Genomic DNA, 26,373 nt, shown 5'->3' with positions numbered 1-26,373 from the left:
ATGATATCTGGATTTTCAAGAACAAAATGCACATCAACGTGACAAGCAAGCAGAGAGAACTTTAAGGATAAAAAGCAGATCATTTCCATGCCAAATAGCGAACATATTCTGCTGTTGGTATGAAAACTTTTATGCTTCTGCTGCATTTAACTCAGCTCTGTCCCAGACCTTTTATGTCTTGTGTGGTGCTTGCAATTATCAGGCTGTTTTTATTCTGTCATTGAGGACAATTATGAAACAAAGATAATTAGGGCTTGAGCAAACAAAAGGAGACAGAGAGGACCCTGCTTAGATCTTTTCGAAGCTTTTTGTAAAATCCATAATGAGGAAATGACAGATTCCTGTATACTGGGGATCACAATACCACACTCAGAAATATGAACTGCTTCCATCTCAGTCTGAGGGAGGATTCCCAGAACAACATAGAGTATTGTATGAAACAGAATCCGAGAAGGCTGCTGTTACAAAAAAGCAGCAGGTGATTGAGGTAATTTTTTTTGTTTTACAACATATCCTAAAATTGGTATATTTCACAATTTCCAGGGTAACTGTTCAGAAGAGTTTGGAGAGCATCTTGAGGAACATTGTGGTTGCTTGCCTTAGCTTCATGGGCTGTTTGTTAATATGGCCTATCATTCTTCTTGTTCTCTGGTTTCAGGGGTAACTGTGTTAGTCTGTTTTGTCAAAAAAACCGAGGCGTCCAGTGGCACTTTAAAGACTAACAGTTTTATTATGGCATAAGCTTTTGTGAGTTGCCGTTTGCTTCCTCAGATGCACGAAGCGAAAGAAAAATAGATAGCAGGGATACAGAGATGGGAGTTTTACATCAGAGCTCGATCAGTCAGAGAAGATGTGGATCAGAAAGGAACAATACTTAAAGTGGAAAAATACTTATTGTAATGAGAGAGCTATTCCCAGTTCCTGTTCAGACCCATTCTGGTTGCATCAAATTTTTGCTCAGCATTTTCACATTGCAGCCTGTTTTAAAGGGGTTGGTGGGGTTTTTGTTTTTTTTTTTGTGGATTTTTTTTTTTTTTTTGGCTCAAGTTTGGCAGTTTTGAAGTCTGTAATTTTGTCTCCAGGGACGTTAGAATTTTGTCCCACTCATTTGTGTATGTTTTCATTCTTGATATCTGATTTGTGTCCATTTATTCAGTTGCATAGAGACAGTCCAGCCTGGCCAATGTACACAACAGAGGGACGTTGCTGGCACGTGATGGCATCTAGCACATTAGTAGATGTGCAGGTGAATGAGCCTTTGATGGTGTGTTTGTTGTGATTAGATCATATGGTGCAGATGTGTGGACAGAGCAGGGATTGGTTCCTGGGTCAGTGTTTCTGTTGTTGTGTGGTTGGTCCTGAGTATGTGTCAGGTTAGGCGGGGGGGCTCTCTGCGTGGGAGGATTGACCTGCCTCTCCAGCTGTGTGAGAGTGAGGGATCATCATCCAAGATAGATTGTAAATCCTTGATATATTGGAGAGGTTTTAGCTGGGGGCTGTATATAATGGCCAGGGGCATTCTGTTGCTTTCTTTGTTGGAGCTGTGCTGTAGTAAGTGATTTCTGGGTAACAGCCTGGCTCTGTCAATCTTTCTTCACTTCGTCGGAAGGGTATTGTAGTTTTAAGACTGCTTGATAGAGATCCTGTAGGCGTTTGCCTCTCTGTGAGGGACTGGAGCAAATCTGGTTGTGTCTTAGGGTTTGGCTCTAGACAATGAATCGTGATGAGTTCTGGATGAAAGCTGGACCAGCCCCCAACCTAAGACACACAGCCACCACCAGCCACACACCTCATAACAGAAACAACACTAATGTGATATGTGCCAGTGGTGCCCCTCTGCCATGCACATTGGCCAAACCAGACTGTCTCTACATAATAGAATAAAGGGGGACAGTCAGACACAGAGAATGGTAACATACAAAAATCAGTGGCTCTGTAAGCATCACAAACCCAAGTAACTAAATTCTAGGACAGTGAATGCACTTGTCTTTCCTAATAGACTGTATGGAGTCAAAGTTGCTGCTTTGTATGAAAGTGAAGGTGGGCAGCATTTATTATGATTACTATTTATTATTGATGCAGTGCCATAGCTGTAGTTCTTTACAGACGAATACAAGAAGACAAAGCCCTTCCCCGCAAGGGTTAAAACTGTAAGAGCTCAAATTGCATCATGCTGAGTGCTCTGGCTTTCAGTGAAGTCAATGGGAGCACTCTGTATCTTTCAGGACTGAGCCGTTTATTGGACGATGCCTGAACAAAAGAGGGCGGGAATGCCTATAACAAAGCGTACCATGGACAGCACTGACTGTACTTTGCACTGGTCATTTTGACCAGCTCTGATATCCAAAGCATAAATAAGGGAAAATGCAAATTCCAAGGAGGATTCTGGGTTAATCTTTCAATGACCAGTGTACACAACCATACAGAAAACACAAACAAGCAACACCTCCAAAATGAGCTCAAAAGCCTGCTGGGAATTCAGTGTCACAATTGGCTTCTGCTGTTTTTTCTCAACATGCTGAATTTCATTATCCTTCGGCATCCCTTACCCATGTTATGTTTCTCTCTGTTCCAGTGATGATTGCACTAATCCATGGGTAATACCTCCTGTTCTCTTCCATCCCTAGCTCAGTTATTAGCTTTTAAGTTATGCAATGCAATTTTCACTATAGTATTTATAAATATGAGATGCGTGTATTATACTGGAAAAGTTATAATATCTTCATGGCCCCCGTGTACAACTAATGCTGTCCGTTCATCAGATAATCCATTATCAGACATGGAAAACTCTTCCCACATACTGTGGGGGAGGGGGGCGTTTCTCTGTGACAAACAGGGAAGGCAGCAGAGAAGCCAAAGAGCAAGTGTTGCCAAGGGCCTCTAGTTGAATAGCGGAACAGTATCCTTCAGTTCCTTAAAGCTGTCAGTAGTCACAAAAGATTTGCTTACAAGGGAGATTAAAGTCGTGTACATTTGTTTAGCCAAAATCTTCAGCTTTACTATGGTGCTATTTTACTCTGAGGCTGTTTTTAAACTAAAACACGTCTGGCATAGCGCTACTGTCCTTGCTCTCTGGCTTCAATTATTACATGGAAGTCTCTTTTGAAGTATGACTTCACGGGACTGTAATATACAGGATAAAGTCCTGCCTTCCTTCCTGGTGCAGTGTTCTGTAGCATCCTTTGCAATTGGGTTGTTGCTTAGAGTGAAGGTTTAAAAATGTGTCCAAACCCATAGGTACGCTGCTGGGCAGATCAGTGGGAATCCCTCCAGCTCCAAAATGTACCACAGCCTCCAATACTTACTGCATATCCCCTTATCAAACCCAGCTCTGCCCCTGCCTCTTTCCCCTGCTTATTGGCACAACTGTATTGTGTTCATTTTACTATACTTTCATCCTGTCACCCTCTTTTATTTGTTACATTCATATTTGCTTCAGGCCATAGTCCCTGGGCTGTGCGATCTCTGGGCAGGGACTGTTTTTTTTTATTTGTTGTTACAGTACCTACCACAATGGGGCTCCCTGATCCCTGACTTCTGCCTCTTGACTCTATCACACTACTAATGATAAATAATTTAAAAGGGTGGTCTCCATGAATCCTGTTCCACCCATGCATGCTCAGAGAACTGCACCAATTCTGCTGCAGTTTGGGTTCCACAGTGGCTTCAGAGGTAGAGGCAGAGTTTATCTTAGAAGGAGGATGATAAAACTATAGTAAACACAAAAGAATGTACATTAATTCAACTTTAAGGTTGAAAAAGTCAGGAAATGAAAATCATGCAGCTTCCTACAGCTATGTTCACTAACTTGTAAGGGTATAATGAATACAACATGATGCAGAGAGCTAGAAAGCATCATTCTCATGAAGAAATCTGGTCTGCAATCTTCATTAGTAGCCAATATTTATCTTTGCATAAGCAGGGCCATTGTAACACAAAGCTGAATGCGTGCGGAGTATGAATTCACTCTTTCTGGATTGAAGTCATTCACCCTAGTGCTTCCTTTTTTTGTAATCACACTCTTTTTTTTCACTCTATGCATTTCATACTCCCTGTGATGCAACTGTCTTCATCATAGTAACTGCAGTCCTGATTCAGAGTAAAGCAGAGGACTGGAAATGCCTGCAGATTTCACTGGAAGGGTTGGAAGCGCCGTACCTCTTGGGATCAATGCTCATGTGCTGCAGGACCAACCCTGTGTGTTCTGTGCATTGATGCCATTACTAAGGTCACAAAAGGAGACTAGCCCAATGCATGGGAAAGATACACAGCATGGTTAGAGAGGACTCTGGCTTAACCAGATCTCCAACAAACTGAAACTCAAAAAAGAGCCACACAAAAAGTGGAAACTAGGTCCAATCACAAAGGATGAACACACACAATGGCCAAACCTGCATTTTAGGGACAAAACTGGGAAGACCAAGTCACAAAAGAAGACTGAACTAACTGGAGCCAAAAGGGGTAAAATGAAGAGCAGGACAGGAGAGGAAGTAACAGAAAACACAGCAATGGCCAAAGCATCAAATGTTTTGCACCAGACAGGTTAGAATAGAGGACAGGGGCTAGGTCTACACCAGAGCAGAATGTTGAATTAAGGTATGCAATTCCAGCTATGTTAAGTACATAGCTGGTCTCCATGTGCCTTAATTCAGGCTTCCATGCCATCTGCACTAAGGGGGGTCAATGGGAGCGTTCACTCTCATCAATTTCCCTTGCCCCTAACAAGGGGCAGAAGTACCAGCACTGACACAGGTGCCCTGTAAGTTCAATTTAGCATGTCCTTACTAGGTGTTGTAAGTCGAACTCCAGAAGATTGCTCATGTTAGGGTTGATCTTTCCAGAAGTGAAGATGTATCCAAGCAGAGGGAACACCAGGAGAAATATGATAGGATTGGAGGATGTAATCGGTAAAGAACCAGTTCAGAATTATTCAGATAAATTTGATGTCTTCTAGTTGGCAGGGCCCGATGAAATACATCCTAGAATACTTAAGGAACTGGCTGTGGATATCTCTGAACCATTAACCATTGTCTCTGAGAACCAATGGAAGACAGAAGAGATCCCAGAGGCCTGAAAAAGGGCAAAATGGTACATATTTATAAAATATGTATATATTTTATAAATATGTGTGTGTGTATGTATGTATGTATATATATATATATATATATATATATATATATATATATAAACAGCCCAGGGAATTGTCAACTGGTCAGCTTAACTTTGATACCTGGAAAGATAATGATGCAAATAATCATCACAATCAGTTTGTAAGTACCTAGAAGATAAGAAGGTGACAGCATGAATTTGTCACACAGATTTTGTCAAACCAACCTAGCATCCTTCTTTGACAAGCTAATAGGCCTTGTGTGTTGGAGGAAGCACTAATGTGATATATTTCAACTTTTTAGTAAAGCTTTTGTAGAGTGGCCCTATTTCCCTATACTGAATAAGGGACACCTGGTAAAATAAATTACTCACACTCAAGTGAGTTCAATGCGACCAATCCGATTTATGCAGTACAAATGTTCATGTTAACATCAGGTTGACTGAGCCCCGTTACAAAGAAATACGGAGTAGCTGAAGTCGTCGTATTTCCTTTCTTACCTTAAAGTTTGCGTGGGGAGAACACATACACACGAGATAGGGCTGACAGCCTGAACTGATCCAGTCTTCCCTGCCCAGTGCTGTCTTGCATGCCTGCTTGGTACCCCGGGGCGGACTCACCTCTCTTGGCACCTTTGGTTTGTTGAGGCCACAGGGGGGCCATGCAGGGGCACAGGCCCCACCCCAGATTTCTGGCAGGGTTCACATCAGAACACAACCAGCAGCAGCTTTTCAGTGCTGGGAGGGAGGGGAGCTGCTTCCACCTGCAAGGAGGTGAGTGTAGAGAGTAGGGATGACCTGACCTGTGTATTTGAGAGGTTCTCTTGTCCCTCTCACCGCCCCTGTCCCTATTCTGTGCCTCTGTGGCCAGAAGCAGCTTGTCCCTGCCTGCCTACCTGCCTGCCCAGTGTGGCAAGGCAGCTAACATCTCCAGACTGCTGCCGCCACCAATATAACCCAGCCACTTCCTGGCTGAAGTGTGGGCAGGAAGGGGTTAAGCCCTAAGAATGCCTTGTGCTCCAGGGCTCAGAAAATCTGTCTGCAGGGGCTTCAGCAAACCAGGGCCAGAGAGGTGGCTCCGCAGTGGGGCAAGATGCTGCAGACCTGCACTGCTTGGGGGCAGTGGGTGAAGAAGGTGCTAAGTACCCCTGCTTGGGGCGGGGGAGGGGGAGGGGGGGTGGCTACTGTGGAGTTGTCAAGGTCGAGTCACAAGCAGGCTGGAAAGGGCTTCCTCCCCAGAGCTGAGCTGAGGGGTAGAAAAGCTTCCCTAGGCCACTGCTGTGTGAGGCTTGCACATGCAGGGCTTGGCTCCTCCTGGCCGGTGCCCTGGACCGGAGGGTCCTGAGCTTTTCCTGGGTGCCAGAGCAGGCAGAGCCAGTTGGGGTGCGGGGAAGAAGGAGCCTGCCAGCCAGGCGGGTGGTAGCTGAGCCATCTGAACAGATCTTGTTCACCACACGGTACCAGGAGCAGGGCGTACCCTGCTGGGGGGATATGGAGGAGCAGCGGGGCTTGGGGGTGGATGGGTAGAGCAGCGAGAAGACAGAGGGCGGGGAAGCATGTAAAGCAGAGGTGTCCAGCAGGAATTCAAAGATCGCCACTCTCATGGTTGTCGTCTTTCCATATTTGCCGCATCTCCCCCACCCCCCCAGTCTAAATAAATACACCCCCCTTCCCCACGAGCCAGGCACCCCCAGCCCCCCCCTCATTCTAATTCCATGTCAGCAACTTGCTGGGGCCGCCACCAGGGCTGCTACCATGCGCTTCTCCCACCAAGCGGTGGGGCATGTGCACAGAGTGGGTGGACAGCACTCCCCACGTGGGGCTCTCAGGAGGAGCTGCATTTAAGGCCATATTCGCCACAACGTGGTGTCCTATTTGCCTCATGTGGCGAGTGGCGAATATCTAGGACACGCTGGTGTAAAGAGCCAATGGGTGGGCAGCAGAGGTGACATCCCCAGTCACCCCCAGCCCATGCTCACCAGTCTTCGCATAAGCAGCCGGTGCTGCCTGGAAATGGCCAAGAGGAGGCACCGCAGCAGGGAATGCACTGACATACCAGCAGAGGGACTTGCCAGCCTCACATGCCAGAGCCGTGCCCAGTCACCAGCTGTGCACGCTAACCTCCTTTGTCAGCCTAGAACCCCTCCTCCTATTACTCGCCACTGGTGGGTAGGTGGCTGGCAAGCAAAGATCCAGGCAGCAGCTGGACTCTCCAGTAATGATGGGAGGGGGGAGAGACTAAATACAGGACAATTGGCTCATCTTTTTCTTTCAAAATAAATAAATAAAGGGTAGAGAAAACTGTATGAGGGCTTAAATATAGGACTGTCACTTTAAAAACAGGACATCTGGTTGGCCTAAGCTTTGATACAGCTGCACATGAACTTCTCATAAGCAACATACTAAAATGTTGCCTAGACAAACCTAGAATGAGGTGGGGGTATGCAACTGTTTGGAAATCATACTCAGAATGTAGTTATCAGTGGTTCAAAATGAAGGCAGAAAGGGGATATTGAACGGGGTCTTATGAGGATCTGACCTGGATCCATTTTGTTCAGTGTCCTTATAAATGACGTGGATAACGGCAGAGAGAGTTGGCTTAAGTTTATGGATGTTACCAACCTGAGAGCGGTTGGAAGCACTTTGCAGGACAGGCTTAGAATTCAAAATGTCTTTCCCAAATGGGAGAAACGGCCTCAAATAAATAGGATGAAACTCAATAAGGACAAATACAAAGTACTGCACTTCAGTAACAGTAATCAGTTGTACAAATACAAACTGGTAAGTGAGTGCCTAGGAAGTACACAGAAAAGAATTTGGGGTTACAATGATCATAAACTAAATAGGAGTCAACTGTTTGACAATGAAACAATACTGTCTGGGGGAAAAAAGTGAACAACATTCTGGAATGTATTAGCAGGAGAGTAGTAAAGAAGACACAAGAAGTAATTATTTCACTGCTCAGCTCTGATAAGGCCTAAGTGGAATACTGTGTCCAGTTCTGGGCACCGCACTTTCAGAAAGATGTGAGCAAATTTGAGACTGTCCAGAGGAGAGCAACAAAAATGATTAAAAGTCGAGAAAACATGACCTATGAGAGAGGATTGGAAAAAATGGGTTTGTTTAGTCTGGAGGAAAGAAGACTGAGTGGGTGTGACATAATAATATCCAAGTACATAAAATGTTGTTATAAAGAAGATGGTGATAAAATGTTCTCCTTAATCACTGAGGACAGCACAAGAAGTAATGGGCTTAAATTGCAGGAGTAGAGATTTAGGTTAGACACAAAGAAAAACCTTCTAACTGTAAGACTTGTTAAGCACCAGGAAAAAAAATATAGGGAGGCTGTGAATCTCCATCGCTGGAGGTTTTTAAGCATAGGTGAGACAAAGACCTGTCAGAGCTGGTCTAGATAACCTTTAGTCCTGCTTCAGTAGAGAGGACAGAACTAGACAACGTAGCAAGGTCCTTCCCTGCCCTGCGTTTCTGTGGTTCTAAAACACCAGCTGGAATTCCACAGGTTGGGGCCACAGGTGCCATTTCAGAAGAGCCAGGGGTCAGCTGCAGCCCAGCTTACCAGGATGCTGCTCGCTCTTCCTCCTGTTCCCCTAAATGTCAGGGAGGGAGAGGAAAGTGCATGGCGTGTGCACAGGCCCCTCACTCTGAGCCAGTGAAGGGAGAGGGCAGAGAAGAAATTTGCACTTTCTCCTCACTCCCTGATAGTCAAGGGATGAGGACGAAGAGCAAGCTGTGTCCCAGTATGCACAGCTGCTGCCCCATACCCTCGCCTTCCTGAAATGGTGCCCTTGGTAATGTGCTTAGGTAATATAAGGTGTCTTCAGAGTCTTTGGTTGGAAAATGATTTTGTTAGCTTTCTACAATGGCAGATTCAGGGCCACACAAGGATTTGTCTTGGGGGGATGGCCCCAGGGCAAAATACAAAACTAACCCCCACCCCAGCCTTCCAAAATAGGTTGCAGCACTGCTCACTGAAATTTGGCCCAGCTACCCCTCTTGTCATGGATGGAACGGCCAACTGGCAACACCTGAGGAGTGCTGTGACCTTGTGTACCAGCTCAGAGTAGCACTGCTCGGTTTGGGGACCATCTCAGAGAGACTGGGCAAACTGCACCCTTTGCATGTCTCAAACCCCCGCCCAACACACACCATCCAGGTAGACTTAATAAGGTGTATTCTGATTTTTTTCCAAAGTTTTGCCACTACACTAACCTGTGACTCCATGTATTGTGATGTGGCTTAATACAGTGTCAAAGTTAGACTCAAGACACAATTTGTCAGACCACTCTGTTTATTAGCAAAGCTGCTCTGCTAATACATTTAGAAAAGTGAGTCCCCTCCCAGGGCTCAGGTCTCTTAATTTATACAGATCAAGAAGGCAAGTTAATAGACAAAGGAAAAAAAAGGAAAAAAACAGACACACACCCACCCCATATAGTCCCTGAGACCAGTTACGTACCTTCATTTCCATATCACCCTTAGCAATCCCCTGCCAATGACTCCCTGGTTACCTTAATTAATTACTGTCTAGCACCTACTGCTCTGGTTTCTGCTTTCCCAGGCACACCTGGCTCCATCCAAACCCACCCTACATTCCTACACACAGTATCAACATAACTTCCCCTTCTTGAGGTCAGAAGTAACATTGTATCATAGTGTGATTTAATTTCTTTTTACAATGTAACTCTTTTATGTGCAATGTCACATCTTATACTTCCACAACAGAATGGATTAAATAATAGGAACCATTGTGACTGTTGTGGTTTACAGGATGAACCTTCCCGGTCTGCCACTTTTAGGACCTGAGTGGTCCCAAACGACGGAGTCTGCTGGACCAAGGGAATTCAGTTCCTTTCCAGCGGCGGCCAGCTGATCACTGGCCTGGGTCCCAGGCTCCCCTCATAGCTGGTGACCCTGCTGGCAGCTCATGCCACCAGGCTCTGCTCCCAATCCCAGCCAAGATCTCTGCCCCAGGCTGCCAGCCCAGCTCCATTCCTGGCCCTAGCTGGGCTCCCTGCCCCCACACTGCTGGCCTTGCACAGGCTCCTGGGTGCAGGCCCCCAGCCACCAGACAGGCTCCGCTTCCCAGTCCTTGCTGGGCTCCTGAACTTCCAGCTTGCCCCTCCTAGCTGCTGGGACTCGCTGGTTCAGTGGCTCTCCAGTCCAGCAACATCAGTTGTCTTGTTGGACAATGGATGTTGCCAAACCAGAAAGTCCCAGGCCAGTTTCAGCCTGTACTATACAACATTTCTTATAAAGAGTCTGAGATGGCAGTGAGTGACAAGTGAACTAGGCAGGCTGTTCCAAAAGAAGGCAAACCTTTCGATCATCTGATTTACCTATGCTGCATAGTTTACAGGCAGATGGATTTCAAAAACAAAAAAGCAGTCCCGTAGGACTGTAAAACCTCACAAAAGAATTTATTAGGTGGTGAGCTTTTGTGGGACAGACCCACTTCTTCAGATCTGGAAATTCTGACTCCTGCTTTTGATTTGTGAAGACACAGACTAACACGGCTACCTCTGTGTAGCTGTTCACCTTAAATGGAGTTAGACATGGTTTAGAGGTGATAAAAATGTACTAGGTATTTAAACCTTGTCATCTTTAAAACCGGATACCAAAGCTACCATGAGACCAACATTACAAAGCTAGAGGAAGAGAAGTGATAACCAACACATTATGGAAACTACTAAGAATGATTTAAAATAGCATTTTAAATTTGTTAATGTCACAGTACAAGATCTGAGCTCTGCATCTCAATGGAAAGTAGGGAACTCCAGTTCTCTAGTGCTGACTGTTCAAAAGGCACTGGGTTGTAAACCTGTCGCAGGTTAGAATAGCATATTGCCAGTCCAGAGCCTCAGCATTTTGTCATCCTTTTGACAGATCTCTCCTTCTGTGGGTTAAAAACGTTTTGCAGTGTTTTTTAATTCATAATTGTTGGAAAGCTGCCCCTAATGGGAATGTTAGGCTACTCCCAGCCAAAATGGTTTCGTGAACAGAATGCAGGAGAAATAGTCAAATTATAAGGTAAGTGAAATTTATCCCGTGATTCTGCAAAATACCTCATAAATGTTACCATTACCTATGTGGCACACTACCTGCATGTTTGACTCATTATCAGTAGCCACCTTATTATCTGGTTATAATGTTGCATAAACATGCATTGCTTGCTCTCTGGTATTCTTCCAGTTTTGCTGCCAGTCTGGTTTCCTTAACTTGCTAAATAACCAGAATTACCTTAGTGTTTGCAATATGACCCACAATCCTCTCTAGTGTGAAATTCATTCACGTGGAGAGGGCCAGCAGGAGGCCCATAAGCTATTAGAATATCTAGGAAACAGCTGCTAATAGTGAGAAGTTATACAGGCATAGTTGTATCTGTGATGATCCAAGTTCCCTGTAAGTAAGTGTGCTTGTGTGGCTTCTCAGCAGAGATTCAGATGCTGCTCAGCTGATTAGCAGAGCACCAACAGCTAGCTTTTGTGTTTCTACTAGCGGTGCACATTTGGACATGCTTCTGTGCCCATAAACTTTATTCTGCACAGGGATGGAAAAGAGCTATGGTAATATTTATAAGAGAAAGAGAACTTTGTGCATTAGGGCATAAGCCAGCCACTAATTGCCTAGAAGAAGCTATAAGGGGAAAAAAAACTTAAGCTGCCTATAAGGTAATTTCAAAATGGACTGTTTTGGAATTTTTTTAGACCATTCTTCCTGAGAAAATTTGTATTGTCCATTGTTAGAGCAGGACTAAATGGATCATGGATCTGATCTGGGAATTCTTGTGTTCCTAACCCTAGTTAGTTACCTATGCCCTGGGTGCCTAACTTGGGGGAGGCAGGGCTGCATCTCAGTAGGGTCTTGAACAAATGCCAAGGAGTCAGCACTACCTCATCCTTCCCTCATTACCAAATGGCAGAAGGGGCCTTATTAGATCTTAGCTATATGAAAAGGGGGTGCTCTAGTAGGGAAAAGGTTGAGTCACTGGTCAAAGGCAACTATCAGGTTTTTCTAATTGGTGATTATTGTATATTGTACCGGGGCCCCCAGTTCCAGGTATAGCTTTATTTACAGCCCTCGTCCCCCTACCTCCTTTTTTTAGCTGGTCACAATTTTCTTCAAATATACCCTTTAAGTTGAAATATTGTGAATTTTGTCATGGGGACTGTCTCTAGAGTGTGAACAAAACCAGTGCCCCCACTGCAAGAACTCTAGAACACTTCTCCTGTGTATGCTGACCAAAATGCTTGTGTTTAAAAAGCTCAGAAAATAGCTGAAGCCTTAAACTCCACAATTTTCCGCTACTTTTGGTCCAATCTATACATTGACCCTATAGGTTGTGATTGATGGTTGCAAGCAGTACTGGGTGGAGGGGTGGGAAGGAAAGGGAGGGAGAGTTTGTCTGAACAATGTATAGCCCACGGTAGAAAATTAATCCCATGTAAAATGATGCTACCTTTACAAGGCCACAAAGGAAATGTTACGGGATTTCTGAAGTTAATTGTTGGAAGCGACAGACAATGTGCTGCAGAGAATAAATGGTCTCATTCTCAAGAGCATAATAAATGTTGCCTCTTGTATAGAAATAATAAATTCTGCCACAGTGGGTGATATTTAATGAAACTGTATTACAGGTCTCCCAGGTTTCAAGACCCTGTCGATTCTTCCACTTCGTGCATGAATGGAAGTCACCCGGCCCAGCACATTAAGCAAGAGTGCCCAGGTGATTATAAGGCTCTTTCAGAGGCTTCTGCACATAGAAGGACTACAGAGGGAATGGAGCTGCGAGCCTCTGCTAGTTTGCATCCTGAAATAGACCTAACGAATAATAGCTTTACAAATTCACTTTCATCGTACTTGTTTAATAATGAACATAGCTCCTCCCTGGGTTCATTGTCATTTGGCAGCCCTCAGCATTCAGCCAGGCTACAATCAAGCAACCTGAAGAAAAGATGCATCTCTGTTATGCCATCTTCGGCAGAAGGAATCGATATTACAGCTATCATCCGCACATCGCAGACCTCGCTGGTCACCTGCATGAATGGACTGAGAACCAGTTCAGCTGGCATTTCTGCTCATCCTATAGAGATCAGTCACCACAGTGCTCAGAAATCTTCTCGTCCCCAGTCTTGTTCTCAGCCCGGGAATGCTTGCAGTGTTCCCTCTCCGTCAGCATGCCTTTTGCCTATTTCCACGGAATGTGATCGTGGTGACTGTGATCCACTACAAATGCAGCAAATAGAGGAACATCCGAGCCTTAACCTTATGATGAATGGTACTAGTCTGCCTCCACAAGACATCACCCACAGCAATCAGAAGGTGAGTTTCTTAAAACAAGAACCGGTCGATGATTATTCCTCTAACACAGATGTCTTTCGGCATCATCAGGGGCTGCCGCCGCCTTATCATTTACACCAGACACTAAGCCAGGCTCAAGGGACGTTGCCTCATTTACACGTCCCTATGTCGCCCAAGTCCCTTCAGCCCAGTGAAGGAGATGAGCAAGAGATCAGCAGTGGCAAACAGGTCTGTCGGTGGATTGACTGCAATGCCACTTATGACCAACAAGATGAACTGGTCAGGCACCTAGAAAAAACACACATTGACCAGAGGAAGGGAGAAGACTTTACCTGCTTCTGGGCAGGCTGTGTCCGACGATATAAACCTTTCAATGCCCGTTACAAACTGCTGATTCATATGAGAGTTCATTCTGGAGAAAAACCAAACAAGTGTATGGTAAGTCTGGAATCTCTTTGTTTGAACAGAAATTTGCTCCTCTGCTCGCTCACTCACTCGCTCTCTTCAGTATTCTCCAAACATAATTATTGTACTTTCCTGTAGTTGGGTTGGTCTAAGGAGAATCAGGGAAAGAACTTAATTTTAAAGGAAATGTTTGAGCAATAAATAGTGTAGCTCTTGGAAGAGAGAGTCGGTTCCGTTATATGAAAACTTAACTTTTTAATACAATCGTTTATTTTTTTTAATATTCATTAAAGCATTAATAAAATGATGATCAAAGCAAGCAGAAGTCATTTAACGTAAAATAAGGGTCACTGAGCCTCGGGTGACATTTTTAATAAAGAAACATAAAACACATCTAATTAAATTCTTTTCATTCCTCCATCTGAACAATAAGCCAGAGAGTTAACATTGGGAAAGGTAAAAAAAAAAAAAAAAAATCATATTAAGGATTTAAAATGGTTTAAAAAATCAGAATATCTTAACAAGATTTTCTAAGGTTGTTAGGGTTTGGGGTTTTGTTTTGTTTTTTGAACTTGCAAAATAGTGTTCTAGAAAAATAAATGAAACTCTTTGTTCTCCTCTGATCAAGCTATTGTAAACATCAGCATTCCAGAAAGAGGATCTTGTGAACAGCGCTGTCTGTTCATCTGCACACTATGACCATAATGTGGCCAAATTGAAATAAAAGTTAATGACTTCCACAGAGCTGTCCACACATGATAATGAGAGACCTTGCATAGGCTAGGTAAAGCAGATATACCTATCTCATAGAGCTGGAAGGGACCTTGACAGGTCATTGAGTCCAGTCCTCTGCCCTCATGGCAGGGCCAAGCACCATACCTGACAGATTTTTTTTTTTTAATTGATTTGCCGCAGATGGCCTCCTCAAGGACTGAGCTTGCAACCCTGGGATTAGCAGGCCAATGCTCAAACCACTGAACTGGTGGCCCTCCTCCCTGAAAGCAAGTTTGAGGTAGCTTTCAAACTAAGCTACAAGCTTTTCAAAGCATTCTTTGTGTACTGCTGTGTTTTTTTTTAAAGTAAAGGGATAATTGCATCAGCAAGTAATAGTACTCAATTGACACATTATCCCTCATTATTGTATTGGTAGCAAAATATTATAATAGGAAATATTCATAAGAGGGTTGGGCCACGATAAAATCCATGGTGTGTGTGTATATACAATATGTAATGGATGTGTCTCAAGGCCTTGTGTCAAGTATTAACAATTGGTTGGAGAGGAGGAAAACTAATATGCAACATTTCTTGCTTTGCCTGCAAATAATGCTGTATAACTGTAACAACTTTTCGTTTGCCTTTGATATATTAATATTGTTACCTTAGTATATTATATTAGTATTATTCAATCAGTAGTCTGCATAAGCATGTGTAGGGAGTTAATGGTGGACATAATGCAAGTAGGAAACATCAGTTTCTAGTTGCATGACGTAAAATGGAACATTTTTAAGAGAAACAACTTTGTGTGTCTAGTTTATCAAGCAAGAGACTTACACCAATGATCACCTTTTGCCTTGGTTTCATAAGTAGCATCAGCATCTCTTGTAAATGCATGGAGGAATTTCAACTCCTTACGGTTATTTTTATTGCCATAAATGTTAAAAGAGTAATGAAAACTCCTTTCTTATAAATAAAAATGTAATGAAACCGCTAAACCATCTGGATTTCTCAGTGGAACTGGCTTTTTAATCACTTACAAAGAAATGAAAACAATCTCCTGTCTTCATTTCTTTCAGGCTTATTTAAAAGGAAAATTTGTAAAACAGAGAAACTTGGTTAGTTTTTCTGTGACCATGAAAGATACAGAAGAGTGCTAGATTTACTGCAGCAGAAGATGAAGACCCTTCTCCTTTTTCACTAAGATGCATATTTGACAGATATTGCACAGCAGATTTCTAATGTTACATACTCCAGTCAGGGTTTGTGTAGAAGCCTCTCTATACCACAGAAGTTACTTAATGTAATACTGAAAATCTCCCCCTTTCAGTCATTTTGCTAGTCTGCATTAAATAATAGGCTATTGACAAGATCCCAAGAACGTAGCGTTTTGAGAAGCCTGACGAAAACCTGCCTTTCGGACATGCTGGGCACACTGTGCTGCCATGTATGTAGTCTTGGTATGTAAAATGTATCGAGCTCTATTTCATTCCAGCTGATAGTGTAATCTTTCATTCCACCCTGTGAGCTACCAAAAGAATTAAGAGCGTAACACACGCACAGTTAACCTCATACATAGCCAAAACAAAAATAGTGACTATCAGCAGGTAGTAATCATAGAATCCAGGTTTCCAGTGTGAAAGGAAAACCAGAACATTTGGGCACATTAAAAATGCATCTTTGAAAGTCTAGCTTCCTGCTATTGAAAACAGTTGATCTAGCTGTGCAAGATCTTAAGCCACAGACACATCTCCTTAAAACTTTTATCCTCAAAGAAGGATTGTTTGCCTGCTGAAGTACATTCCACTTTTTATATGAGAAGATTTCTTTGGGTTTTCTTTGTGCTGTGATGTTATGTCATTTTACATTATTGGTTATCTTTTGATGGGGTAATAACTGTTCTGTTAACTCTGGAAATTAATAAGGCAATTCATTTTCCATCAATTTAAGTCTTAAATTTTGTTTTGTTCTGATTGCTGGTTTGCCCTGTTCTGTAACTTTACATCTCCAGACTCCTGGTATTTGTAGTGGGGATTTTCTTTCATTGCTTACAGTTACTCAGTGTGCACATTTCTTCCTTTCTGAGGTTGTTGATTTTCTTCTTTCTTTTCCCAGCAAGATTGCTGGCTGAGTAGGTTAGCACAAGTAGCACTCAATCAATATAAATAAACGTTTTTTTTTCCCCCATGTAAAATTATTAATTTCTTATGACAGGCTTTGCTACCATGTACTGTAATAGACAAAGGAATTTTGGAATTCAGGCCACTCGAGAACAGGAAATAGATGAGACATTTTGATTGAAAAGTAAATGGTCCACTAAAACGGCAGTTAATCCTTTTATTATCTTTCCAACAGCAGTTTCCACAATACTTTCATGAGGTAAGCTTCCTCCAGTCCAACTGTAACACTCTCATCATTACAGCTGGTTTAAATTTAGCTAGCATGATTCTTTCATCTCCTTCAATGGTTGAAAGACAAAATGACATCCACCATAGAGGAACTCCTTACATTTTGGTACTTCTTGTGCTTTCTATATTTTGTTGCCAAAACCTGTACTCTGTATTCTGCTTTCCTATTCAGTTAAATAGTCTAAGTAAACCATGTCTTTTCTTCATTGTGTTCCTTGTGTTTGATTTTTTTTTCTTGAGCTCTGCAAGTAGTCTAAAGGAAGCTACCTAATCTCTTTGCAATATCCTGTTATGTTTCATACTTAACTCATGTTATTTTAGTTTTATTAAATTTGGGGTTCATCTGCATTATAATCAAAAATATATCCAACAAAAATAATGATGCAATGTACTTAAGACTTCAACTTTTGAAGATTAATGTCATGCTTTTTTAGATTTGATGTCCCAGACAATTGGAATTTTGGTTGTCTGAGACAGCAAAAATTAGCAAGCTTAAACGTTTCTCATTTTAGAAAATATTTCTCATAGCTGCATATTTTATTGTCTTTTTAGTTCGAGCAGCATTTGGGTGTATGAAATAATAGTGATCTCCTAAGTCCCTGTTTGAGAATGTAAATATGTGGCTGCTTGTTTAATCTTTTTGGGCCTAAGATTATTTTATTTGGACAAAACCACTTGTGGGTCATCTCTCTCAGTCCTTCCTGGCAACTTCATAAAAAATAGACAAGGGTGTGTGTGTGTGTGTAACACAATTTTCAAACTTGGGGAACTAAGACTGAAGAGAAATATGAAAATCTTATTTCTGCATATGTGATGCATTGATGTTTATAGGCATCATAAATCGCAGTACTTCCGTAAAAACCCACTCACTGATGGTGATGGTTTCACAGGCTTGTCTGTCATTCATTAAAATCTCTAGTTCATGTATCTTAAAGAAGCAAACTATGTAACCTGTTTTTTTCTTTCGCTTTCTCTGGTCTGCCCCTGTGGTGTCCTATACCTACGTACTGCATCTTTCTTTGATTGCAAGCTCTTTAGAGTAGACGTTCTCTTTTATTTTATGTATGTACAATATGTATTGTGGTAAGACCAAGCCAAGGGCATGCAAAATGGGGAGGGACACGCAGGGGCAAGATTTCCCGCTATAACTGCAAGGAACTCCTTCAACCCTGGGGTCCTTCTGAGGAAAGTGAGCAGCTCTGGCCTGAGGGTGCAGTGTGGGCGCACAATGTGCTCTCCAAAACTTGTGAAATGTTAAATTCCTGCATGCTCTTCTGGGCCTGGCCCGGCTGGGGCTTCTGGATGCAGCTGTTGTACGGTGCCGGGGGAAGCATATAGTGTTAATAATAAGCTCTTTTAATCTAAACATAGAATCCTGTTAATCAGATCACACAGGTCAGGTACTATTATGGCCACATTACAAATAGGGAAACCGAGGCACAAAAGTTAAGCAAACTGCCTAAAAGTACCTAAAGAATATGTACCGGGGCAGCATTAGAACTCACAAGTTCCTGGCCCCAGATCTTGTGCCACCACCTCGCATTAGCTAACCATCTGCTTCTCTAAAATTGCAGTCTGCGTTTCAGTTCTCTGTACACAGAATTACATAAATGTCTGTACTGCTATACCGTCTCTCTTTACGTATTTTGTATCGGTGGTTTAGAATTTCATGTGCCTTTTAAAACTTTAAGCATCAAAAGGGCCTGAGAGCTTTGGTAATTAATCAGGCGTTTTAGCTTGATTGCCCACTCAGCAAAGGTGTAGTATTCTGAGCCAATTCACACAGCCACCAGCCAGTGAGAAAACTGTAGTCTCAGCAGATCATGATCAATTGCCAATAGCACCCAAAGAGGAATCTCTTTTGGTCAATATGTAGCAAGTGTGCTGGGTACTGTAGTCTCTGCAGGATATAGCTCCAGTCACCTATCATATAGGGCAGTGTTTCTTAACCAATGTTCTTCAGAACACTGGTGTTGCGTGAACAACTCACCGGTGTGCCACGAGCATCTGACGCTTTTTGGTATTGTACACTGATGATCTGTATTTTCTGTTGTTAAAATCAGGTACAACGTTACTTTTCATTTCTGCTTCACTTCCTTTTGTTTTTGCTGTATATGTTGCAGTTTGGGTTTGTTTGGCTTTTAGTTTTTTGGTGTATTTTTGTTTTTGTTTTTTGGTCTGACAACAGGTTTTTTTTCTTTAAAGAAAATTTTCATAGGTGTTCCACAAAAAAAATTGTATTGTTTGGTGTTCTGTGGTCTCAAAGTTCAAGAAACACTGATATAGGAGACAGCCCTTCTTCAGCAGGGAAATTCTCCACTGATGCATGCAGTTACCTGATTTACGCAATGCACTGATGTGCATGTATTTTAAGGAAACTCACTTCCATGTCCTTTCTGTATCTCAGGTCCTTCAATTGTAAAATGAAGCTAATTCTGACCTCACTTAAAGAAGTACTGTGAGGACTATTTATTCATGTTTGTAAAGTGTTTTCAGATTTCTAAACAAGTGTGTTGTGTGAGCACAGAAGAGTAATGTATGGATGCCAGGGGTTGTATTTTCAGAAATGCTAGTGGTATTGACTAACTTGCCTGCCACTAAAGTCAATGGGAAAAAACACTCACTCAACCCAAGAGTATAACCACATTCCCAGAACCCCTTTCTTTTATTGAGTCTGCTGTCTGCTTCTCCTATATAGCACTTCCTGGCGCTGTCGAGGAAATGGAGGCTTAAGAGCTTTGTGTGGTGAAGAGGACAGCAAGTCAGTGGTTTGGTGATGATACTAAGTTTATTTGTTTATTAAAACCACTGCAGATTATGGAATGTTACAGATATTCTTGAATGCACTGAAAGATTAGACAGCAGGATGGCACATGAACATTTACCTTTGCATGTGTATAAATCTGAACTTTTTATATGCTCTTTATCATTGCGCTCTGAACTTGCAGGAGCCTGTGAAGCAAATGGGTTAGATGTGATGTGTGTTTCTGCCTCAGTGAGGGTTTTGGTGCAGTGATCAGAGGCAATTAAAAAGAAAATGAAACTCTTTGGTGCATTAAAGAGAGAGACTGTAGTGCAGAATATAAGTCCTCAAAGGCTTGGGACCTACCTCCTTGAAGAACAAACTCAGCTCTCCAGCTGTACTGCCATAGATACAGTCAGCAGAGGGGTTCTTACACTGGATTCCCTTCTTTTATGAAGGTCCTCAGATTTGGAAACAGATTCCCTCTTAGAGGGCAAAATAGCTACTGTTCGTTGACCTTCAGGCTATGCCTGCATCTGTTGATCTGTCTGTTGCAGAGGGAGGATTTTAATAGGGTTGGCGATCTGTGGGTTTGACTTATGAGAACTCTACAAGCGGTTGAATTTTGATGGCTGTTATGCAGTTGTCTGGTAATTAACTGTGTTACTCTAGTTGGTGTTGAGATACCTAGGGTTTGGCTAGATGCCGCTCTCTTTATGTTTACATGAATAAAAAAATAAGAGCCACCGTTTAACATCTTCTTCCTGTCGTGCTACCTTCAGAAAATGACACAGAAAACTGGAGAGGCCAACAGAAGGGTGATAAGGAAAGTTGTAAGTACTGCATGGGGCTTCCATAAGAATTATTCATTTTATAAAGAAGACGACTCTGTTTACATAGGTCTTTATTTCAGCTGACTTGATCAGATTATTCAGAGGTTGGGAGGGCATAGTTAAAACATAAGCCAGGCCGTTCATTTGCTGTCTATACACCAGTCAGTCTGCGAGGTTTATGCAAACCAATCACCCAGGCATATAGGCATTACTATGGACTCTTAATGAGAGAACCAGAAAACATTTATGAAAATAAACTCAGTGTACTTAGAATCAGTAGAGGAAATACTATTCCAGTACAGTGTGTACTCAACCTGTGAAATTCGTTGTCATAAGACATAGTCAAATCAGCTGTTGTGGCTGGGTTTTTTAAGGGTTGCATAACATCCTGACCACTAATAAAGTTTGTAGTTAGGCAAATTAAGAAAACAGGAGTCATGAAGTACAGTTGTGCAGGACGTAAGCCGATCACCTGGTGGAATTTTTACCACATTGCACAGTTAACACAGTTTACCACAGTTGACGAGATATATATGATCTGGAAGGAGGACAGTTTCCTCCAAAGTAGCTGATCTAAATTGAAAAGTCAATACTTTGGGGTGCTAAAAAAGAGTAGTCAGTGTCTGGGTTCAGTGTGAGGATTTTAAGGAAGAGGGTTTTTCATAACAGTAGCTGTTCTCCCTGGTTACTGTGCCGTTTGTCACTCCTATACCATATTGCAAAAGTGAACTAGTCATACCAGAATTCTTCTCCTCCGTTGACCGGAATTGTTCAAGCTCGTTTGCTGATGATATAGGGTACACTATGCCCAGAGTCGAATCTTAAAATTTATTAGCTGCAGCCTGCCTCTCTAGCTGCCAAGGAGCAAAATTCTAGGCAGTGCTCCCAATCTTCCTTGGAAAATTTCTCCTAGGCTCTCATTACCTCCCTTTTCCTAGCTTGCATGCAAAAATAAACATCTCCTATCAATCCTTCAGTGTTATCCACTTGTCACAACAAACTTGGGGAGCGGTGATGTTTTTGCCTTGTAAGGCACTAGGAATTACTTGCAGCTCTGCTATGGCCAGACTCTGGGTGATATTCCAAACACAAATTGATTTGAAGCCTGGGATCCCCAGACCCACCTCAGGGGAATCTCCTTTTGAAGATATCCTGGAACTAGCCTTCAACTAGAGCATTCCAGTTGCATCACAATATTAGTTTCCTTTCAACACAGATCAATAGTTTGTATCAACTAGTCATATCTGAGGATGCAAAAGTTGAAAGTCCTTCCCAATCCCAAGTAGCTGGTTTGCAATAACTTAAAGACTTTAGTCTTGCTCACTCTTTTCCACATTGCAAATGTATGATTAGATTCTCACTATGCCTCCTGTCTGGGATTGAATTGTCCATCATTCTCACTGTCTGAATGTGCCCAGGGTTCAAGGTCAAATGATAAAACTGCTTAGTTTTATCACTTGACTAAGTAGTTTTATTCCTGACCTAGTCATGAGTACTGCAAAGCAATAAATATAATTTTGTTACCTGTTCTGTGTACGAAGGACTTAATATTACAAAAGTACCTAGAAGGTATGTTCCTAAAGTATAATTTAGCTGAATTTCCTCACTTCAGAAAGGCAGATTTTTCTCCAGAAAGTTCAGCTAAGAAGGTTGCACACAGTGGGCTTAACTGCAGTTGTTGAGAAGAATGTAAAACCTTCAGTCTGGAAGCAAAGTGAGGTTTCTCTTATCAAAAATAATTTCACATCCCTGTTTAGTCTTGCATCTGAATATTAATTTCATAATGCAGAAGTTGGTTGGCTTTAAAATTCTGAGCTCTAAAATAAAGCATTATGGAAAGTATCCCTGAGGTTAGATGCTTTGTATTAATTGAGTTCAAAGCAAGTGCTCAGTGAGGGTTATTAAAAATGTCATGAAATTCTTCTGAACTTTCAATGGTTTACCCTTTTTTAAACCAATTAACCTCAAAGGAAAAAATAGCTGGGATCACCTGAGAGTTTGGCCAAGTTAAAAACAAACAAACAAACAGTAAAATTAAATAATGTTTAAAAACTTCATCAACAATATGCTCATTAATGTCTTTTGTTAGTCCAGTACATTTTAATGCTGTGTACTATGAGACACATCATTTAATGGTGACTCATTTCTGCAGTCCATGCAAAGGCCATGTACTCTAGTCTCAAGAGAGAAGGAAGAATTTAGTGCACATTAAAAGCTTTATACAGTAATTTATATAGCTGGATTTTTACTGTAAAAAGATGTATTACTGCTAGTTCAGGAAGAGCCAGCAATAGCTGGCCTTTTAACAAGAAAAATGAAAAAGAAAAAGCAATGGTTCTTCAGAGCACAATCTTTGTAGCTGTGTCCAGCTCATCAGGGGGCCAATATTGCATAGTATTTTATTTGACAAATAGTCAGCAGTTGACAAATTGTCAGGTAAAGATGGGATATTTCACAAAGGTACTTAGCCACCTAACTACTAGAGTCCTGCATATCTACAGATATCTGCTTTATATCTGAAGATGGTGGAATGGACATCTGCACAGGGCTCCTATCCCTACCAGGCAGAGGTGGGGAAGGCTCCTCATGGCTGGCCGAGAGGGGACTCAAGCAGTTGTGACCTAAATCTCCCTGCAGGAGGAGCCGAGTGCCAGCCCCTCCTGGCCTCCCTCCCACATGAATACCCATTGAGCACTGGCCAGCGGAGCCCCAGCCTGGGGCCCCTGCTTTCATGCTGTCTGCCTCTTCCCTGCATGACCCTGCCCCATTCTTGCTCATCTGTGCTTCCTTTCCTCCTCCGGCTACCTCTCCAGATATGTTGTGCAGATGCATGTAAAATCTGGATTCCGGATTAGATGAGGAGTTTGAGGCTGGCGGATGCAGATACATGTTTTTGTGTCCATGCAGGGCTGTACTCGCTCCCTCTTTGAGTTCAAACCCAAGCTGCTGTTCTGCGTGAGTAAACGTTACCCTCTGTGACTTTTGGCAGAACACCTGGACCAAAATTGCCAAGAAGACCTCATAGTTTTGGAGAGCTTTTTTGTGGGGGAGGGTGCAGACTGAGTAGGGTGCCTGCATAATAAGCACCAATGAAATTCAGGCCCCAATAACTCGGCCTCCAATAACTCAGTCACACCAAAATTCAGCACACGTGGACGTTTTGGTGTTAGCGTTCCTTTAAAATAGGATTAATTTTAATAATATTCATGGCACAGGGATGTTGTAAGGCTTAAGGAATCCCAAGTATTTTATTGCTATCATGCATTGGATAAATGGGCCCGATAACAATAATAGATCAATAATAACATGTTGTGCCTCTTTATCTCCCTTCATCTAAGGATTTCAAAGTGCTTTACAAACAATAATTAGGTCTCATGATGGTGATGATTGTGCCCATTTCATAGGTATATATGCCCAGGCACAGAATCGAAGCCAAGTTCTGCTCCCATCTATACAATTGTGAATTCAGAATTTAGACCTGTTCAGGTGAGACCAGAATGTGGTCCAGAGAGTTTCACCTAGCATGGATTCAGTCACACTGAGCCTTTGAAGACAAAGAACTAATTTATTTCAGTCTTTTCTCTTCCACCTATTTCTTAAACCTGCTTTGGGACCTGATCCTGTAAACCTTTATTCAGACCAGGAGCCCATCTGTTCTGTTGCATTACTCATATAAGTGAGGTTTGCAGGATCAAGCTTTTGTTTGGCTGTGTGGTGGCTTTTGAAGATGTAGGGGAGGGGTAGCTCAGTGGTTGGAGCATTGACCTGCTAAATGCAGTGTTATGAGTTCAGTCCTCGAGGGGGTCAGGGCAAATAGGTTTTAAAAACAAACAAACAAACAAACAAACAAAAAATCAATCAGGGAAAAAAATAGGGGGGGTTAGCTCAGTGGTTTGAGCATTAGCCTGCTAAACCCAGCATTGTAAGTTCAATCCTTGAGGAGGCCATTTAGGGAGCAGGGCAAATCAACATCAGGGATGGTCCTTGGTCCTGTCAAGAGGGCAGGGGACCAGGCTAGATGACCTCCCAAGGTCCATTCTAGGAGATCTGTATCTCCAATTATAATTTAACACTGTAGCTACCAACTGATCTGACTTTATCAGATGTCTTTAGGACATTTTCTTTTTCTGTGTAGAGGGATAACTCAAGTTTTGGTAGGCCAGACATACACAACCTCACATCAAATAGCTGTACATCTACAACACAGACATCTGTCATTGCCTGCCTTTTCTGTTCACATCTCTATGCTAGTCACTTGACCAAAGGACAATGTGAGTTTTATTCTAAGACTGAACTCGCTGTATATGGCTGTGTGCCCTCTGGCTCTCAGATTTTTATTGTTGTACATAGATAACATATGTGTGAAGAGATCCTACAGTCAGGTACAGCATAATGACAACGTTAAATAATTGATCCTGAGCTTTCTTTTGAAACTGCATCCAAGGCATTCAAAAGTGGGAAATGGAAAAGGCATGTTCTCATAATCCTGCTCAGTAAAGTTTGCACAACCGCTCTTTGTTTCATCATCCCAATAATAAATCTTTCATTTCTGCCAGTTGAGAGTGCCTACCAAATCTGCAAATGATTACTTCCCTGAACTGTGTTGGTATTCTTGCAATACATTTTTCTTACATGGGTAACGATAAAATAGGAATCCATCAAAAATATTTTATTACCTGGCTGAGAGCCTTTTATGAAGCACTTTTGATGCAGGGAAGATTCTTTCAAATGTTTCAGAACCAATGCTTACAACATTCCTTTTGACCGCTGCAATGAGGTCAGGCAAGCAAAAGCGTTGCCTGGGAATGTCAAAATCAAAGTCAGTCAGTGACTGTTAGAACACCAGTTTTGGGTATCAATTTAACCAGCAGCCCCTGGACTGGGATTGGGAGCATGTTGCTTCAACACGTGCTTGTAAAGGGTATTTTGATACTTTTAGATTATAAGGCTGGTGAATGTCAGACTGGTGGGAAGCTTGTAAAACTAATCTGCTGTGTCCATCTTCATAGAATTTCACTGTGTGTGTGTGAGAGATAAACACATCCATTATGAATATATAATACCAATATACACCTCTGTATAAAATACACTATCCTTATGTAGAAAAGAGAAAGAAACCATTTTTGGTGGCCTAACCAAAACTAATAGATCCAAGACATGCTGAGTGGCTTTGAGCAATTCATTTCACTTCTGCTCAGTTTCCTTATCTGTAAAATGGGGGTAACAGTATTTACATGCCTTGTTGGAGAGCTGGGAGGAGTAACTAGTGTTTGTAATGAGAGGCCATATCCAAATGTTTACAACTAGTAATTATTTTTTCTCATAGAGCTCTATTCTGATGTACTGAGTTTGTTTTTCTTTCAGTATGAAAGGGATTTTGGTTGTCCAAACAATGCCAAAGGCACACAGTCACATTTCAGTGTCCAGGTGAGATTCCCTAAACGAGGTAGCTGAATGCAAGCAGGAAACGCTTTGCACTGAAATGACACATTGTAAGTGAGGAAGGTGCGTGGATTTTTATCCCTTTTGGACACAATCAGGAAACTGTGACTCAGAGAGATTAAATGACTTTATGTTAAGCAAACTAGTGACAATGAATAGAATCCACTCCCCCATCAAACAGGGGAGATGGGAGTAGCGGTGAAAAATAAACTGTCTACTTCAACTTAATAAAACTGAATCAAACCCTTAACTGTGAAAAATGAACTATTTACAAGAGGGAATGGGGGAGAACTATTTACAACAAGAATACTGGAGTGGGGGGTGGGCAGGCAAACTTGGAGGAGGGCCTTTCTCCTCCACTAGGGTGGAGGACTGGAAGCTGCCCCGGGCATGGAAGCCCCTA

At 42.3% G+C, this 26,373-nt stretch overlaps 1 protein-coding gene across 3 annotated transcripts in view; it reads left to right on the top strand.

The window, feature by feature from the left end:
* GLIS1 (GLIS family zinc finger 1) overlaps positions 1-26,373 on the top strand; it is a 282,680-nt gene that overhangs the window by 146,997 nt on the left and 109,310 nt on the right. For 2 of the 3 annotated variants that reach the window (XM_075002723.1, XM_075002722.1), the window contains exon 4: positions 12,762-13,863. In XM_075002723.1, the coding sequence (XP_074858824.1) occupies positions 12,762-13,863 (1,102 nt within the window). The remainder of the gene's footprint in view (positions 1-12,761; positions 13,864-26,373) is intronic. The other variant, XM_075002724.1, reaches the window with a different exon arrangement.

Source organism: Carettochelys insculpta, chromosome 9 (genome assembly GCF_033958435.1).
Source record: "Carettochelys insculpta isolate YL-2023 chromosome 9, ASM3395843v1, whole genome shotgun sequence".
Classification (NCBI taxonomy): domain Eukaryota; kingdom Metazoa; phylum Chordata; order Testudines; family Carettochelyidae; genus Carettochelys; species Carettochelys insculpta.
Note: the sequence above shows the minus strand (reverse complement) of the source record. Positions and strands in the feature narration are given on the sequence as shown.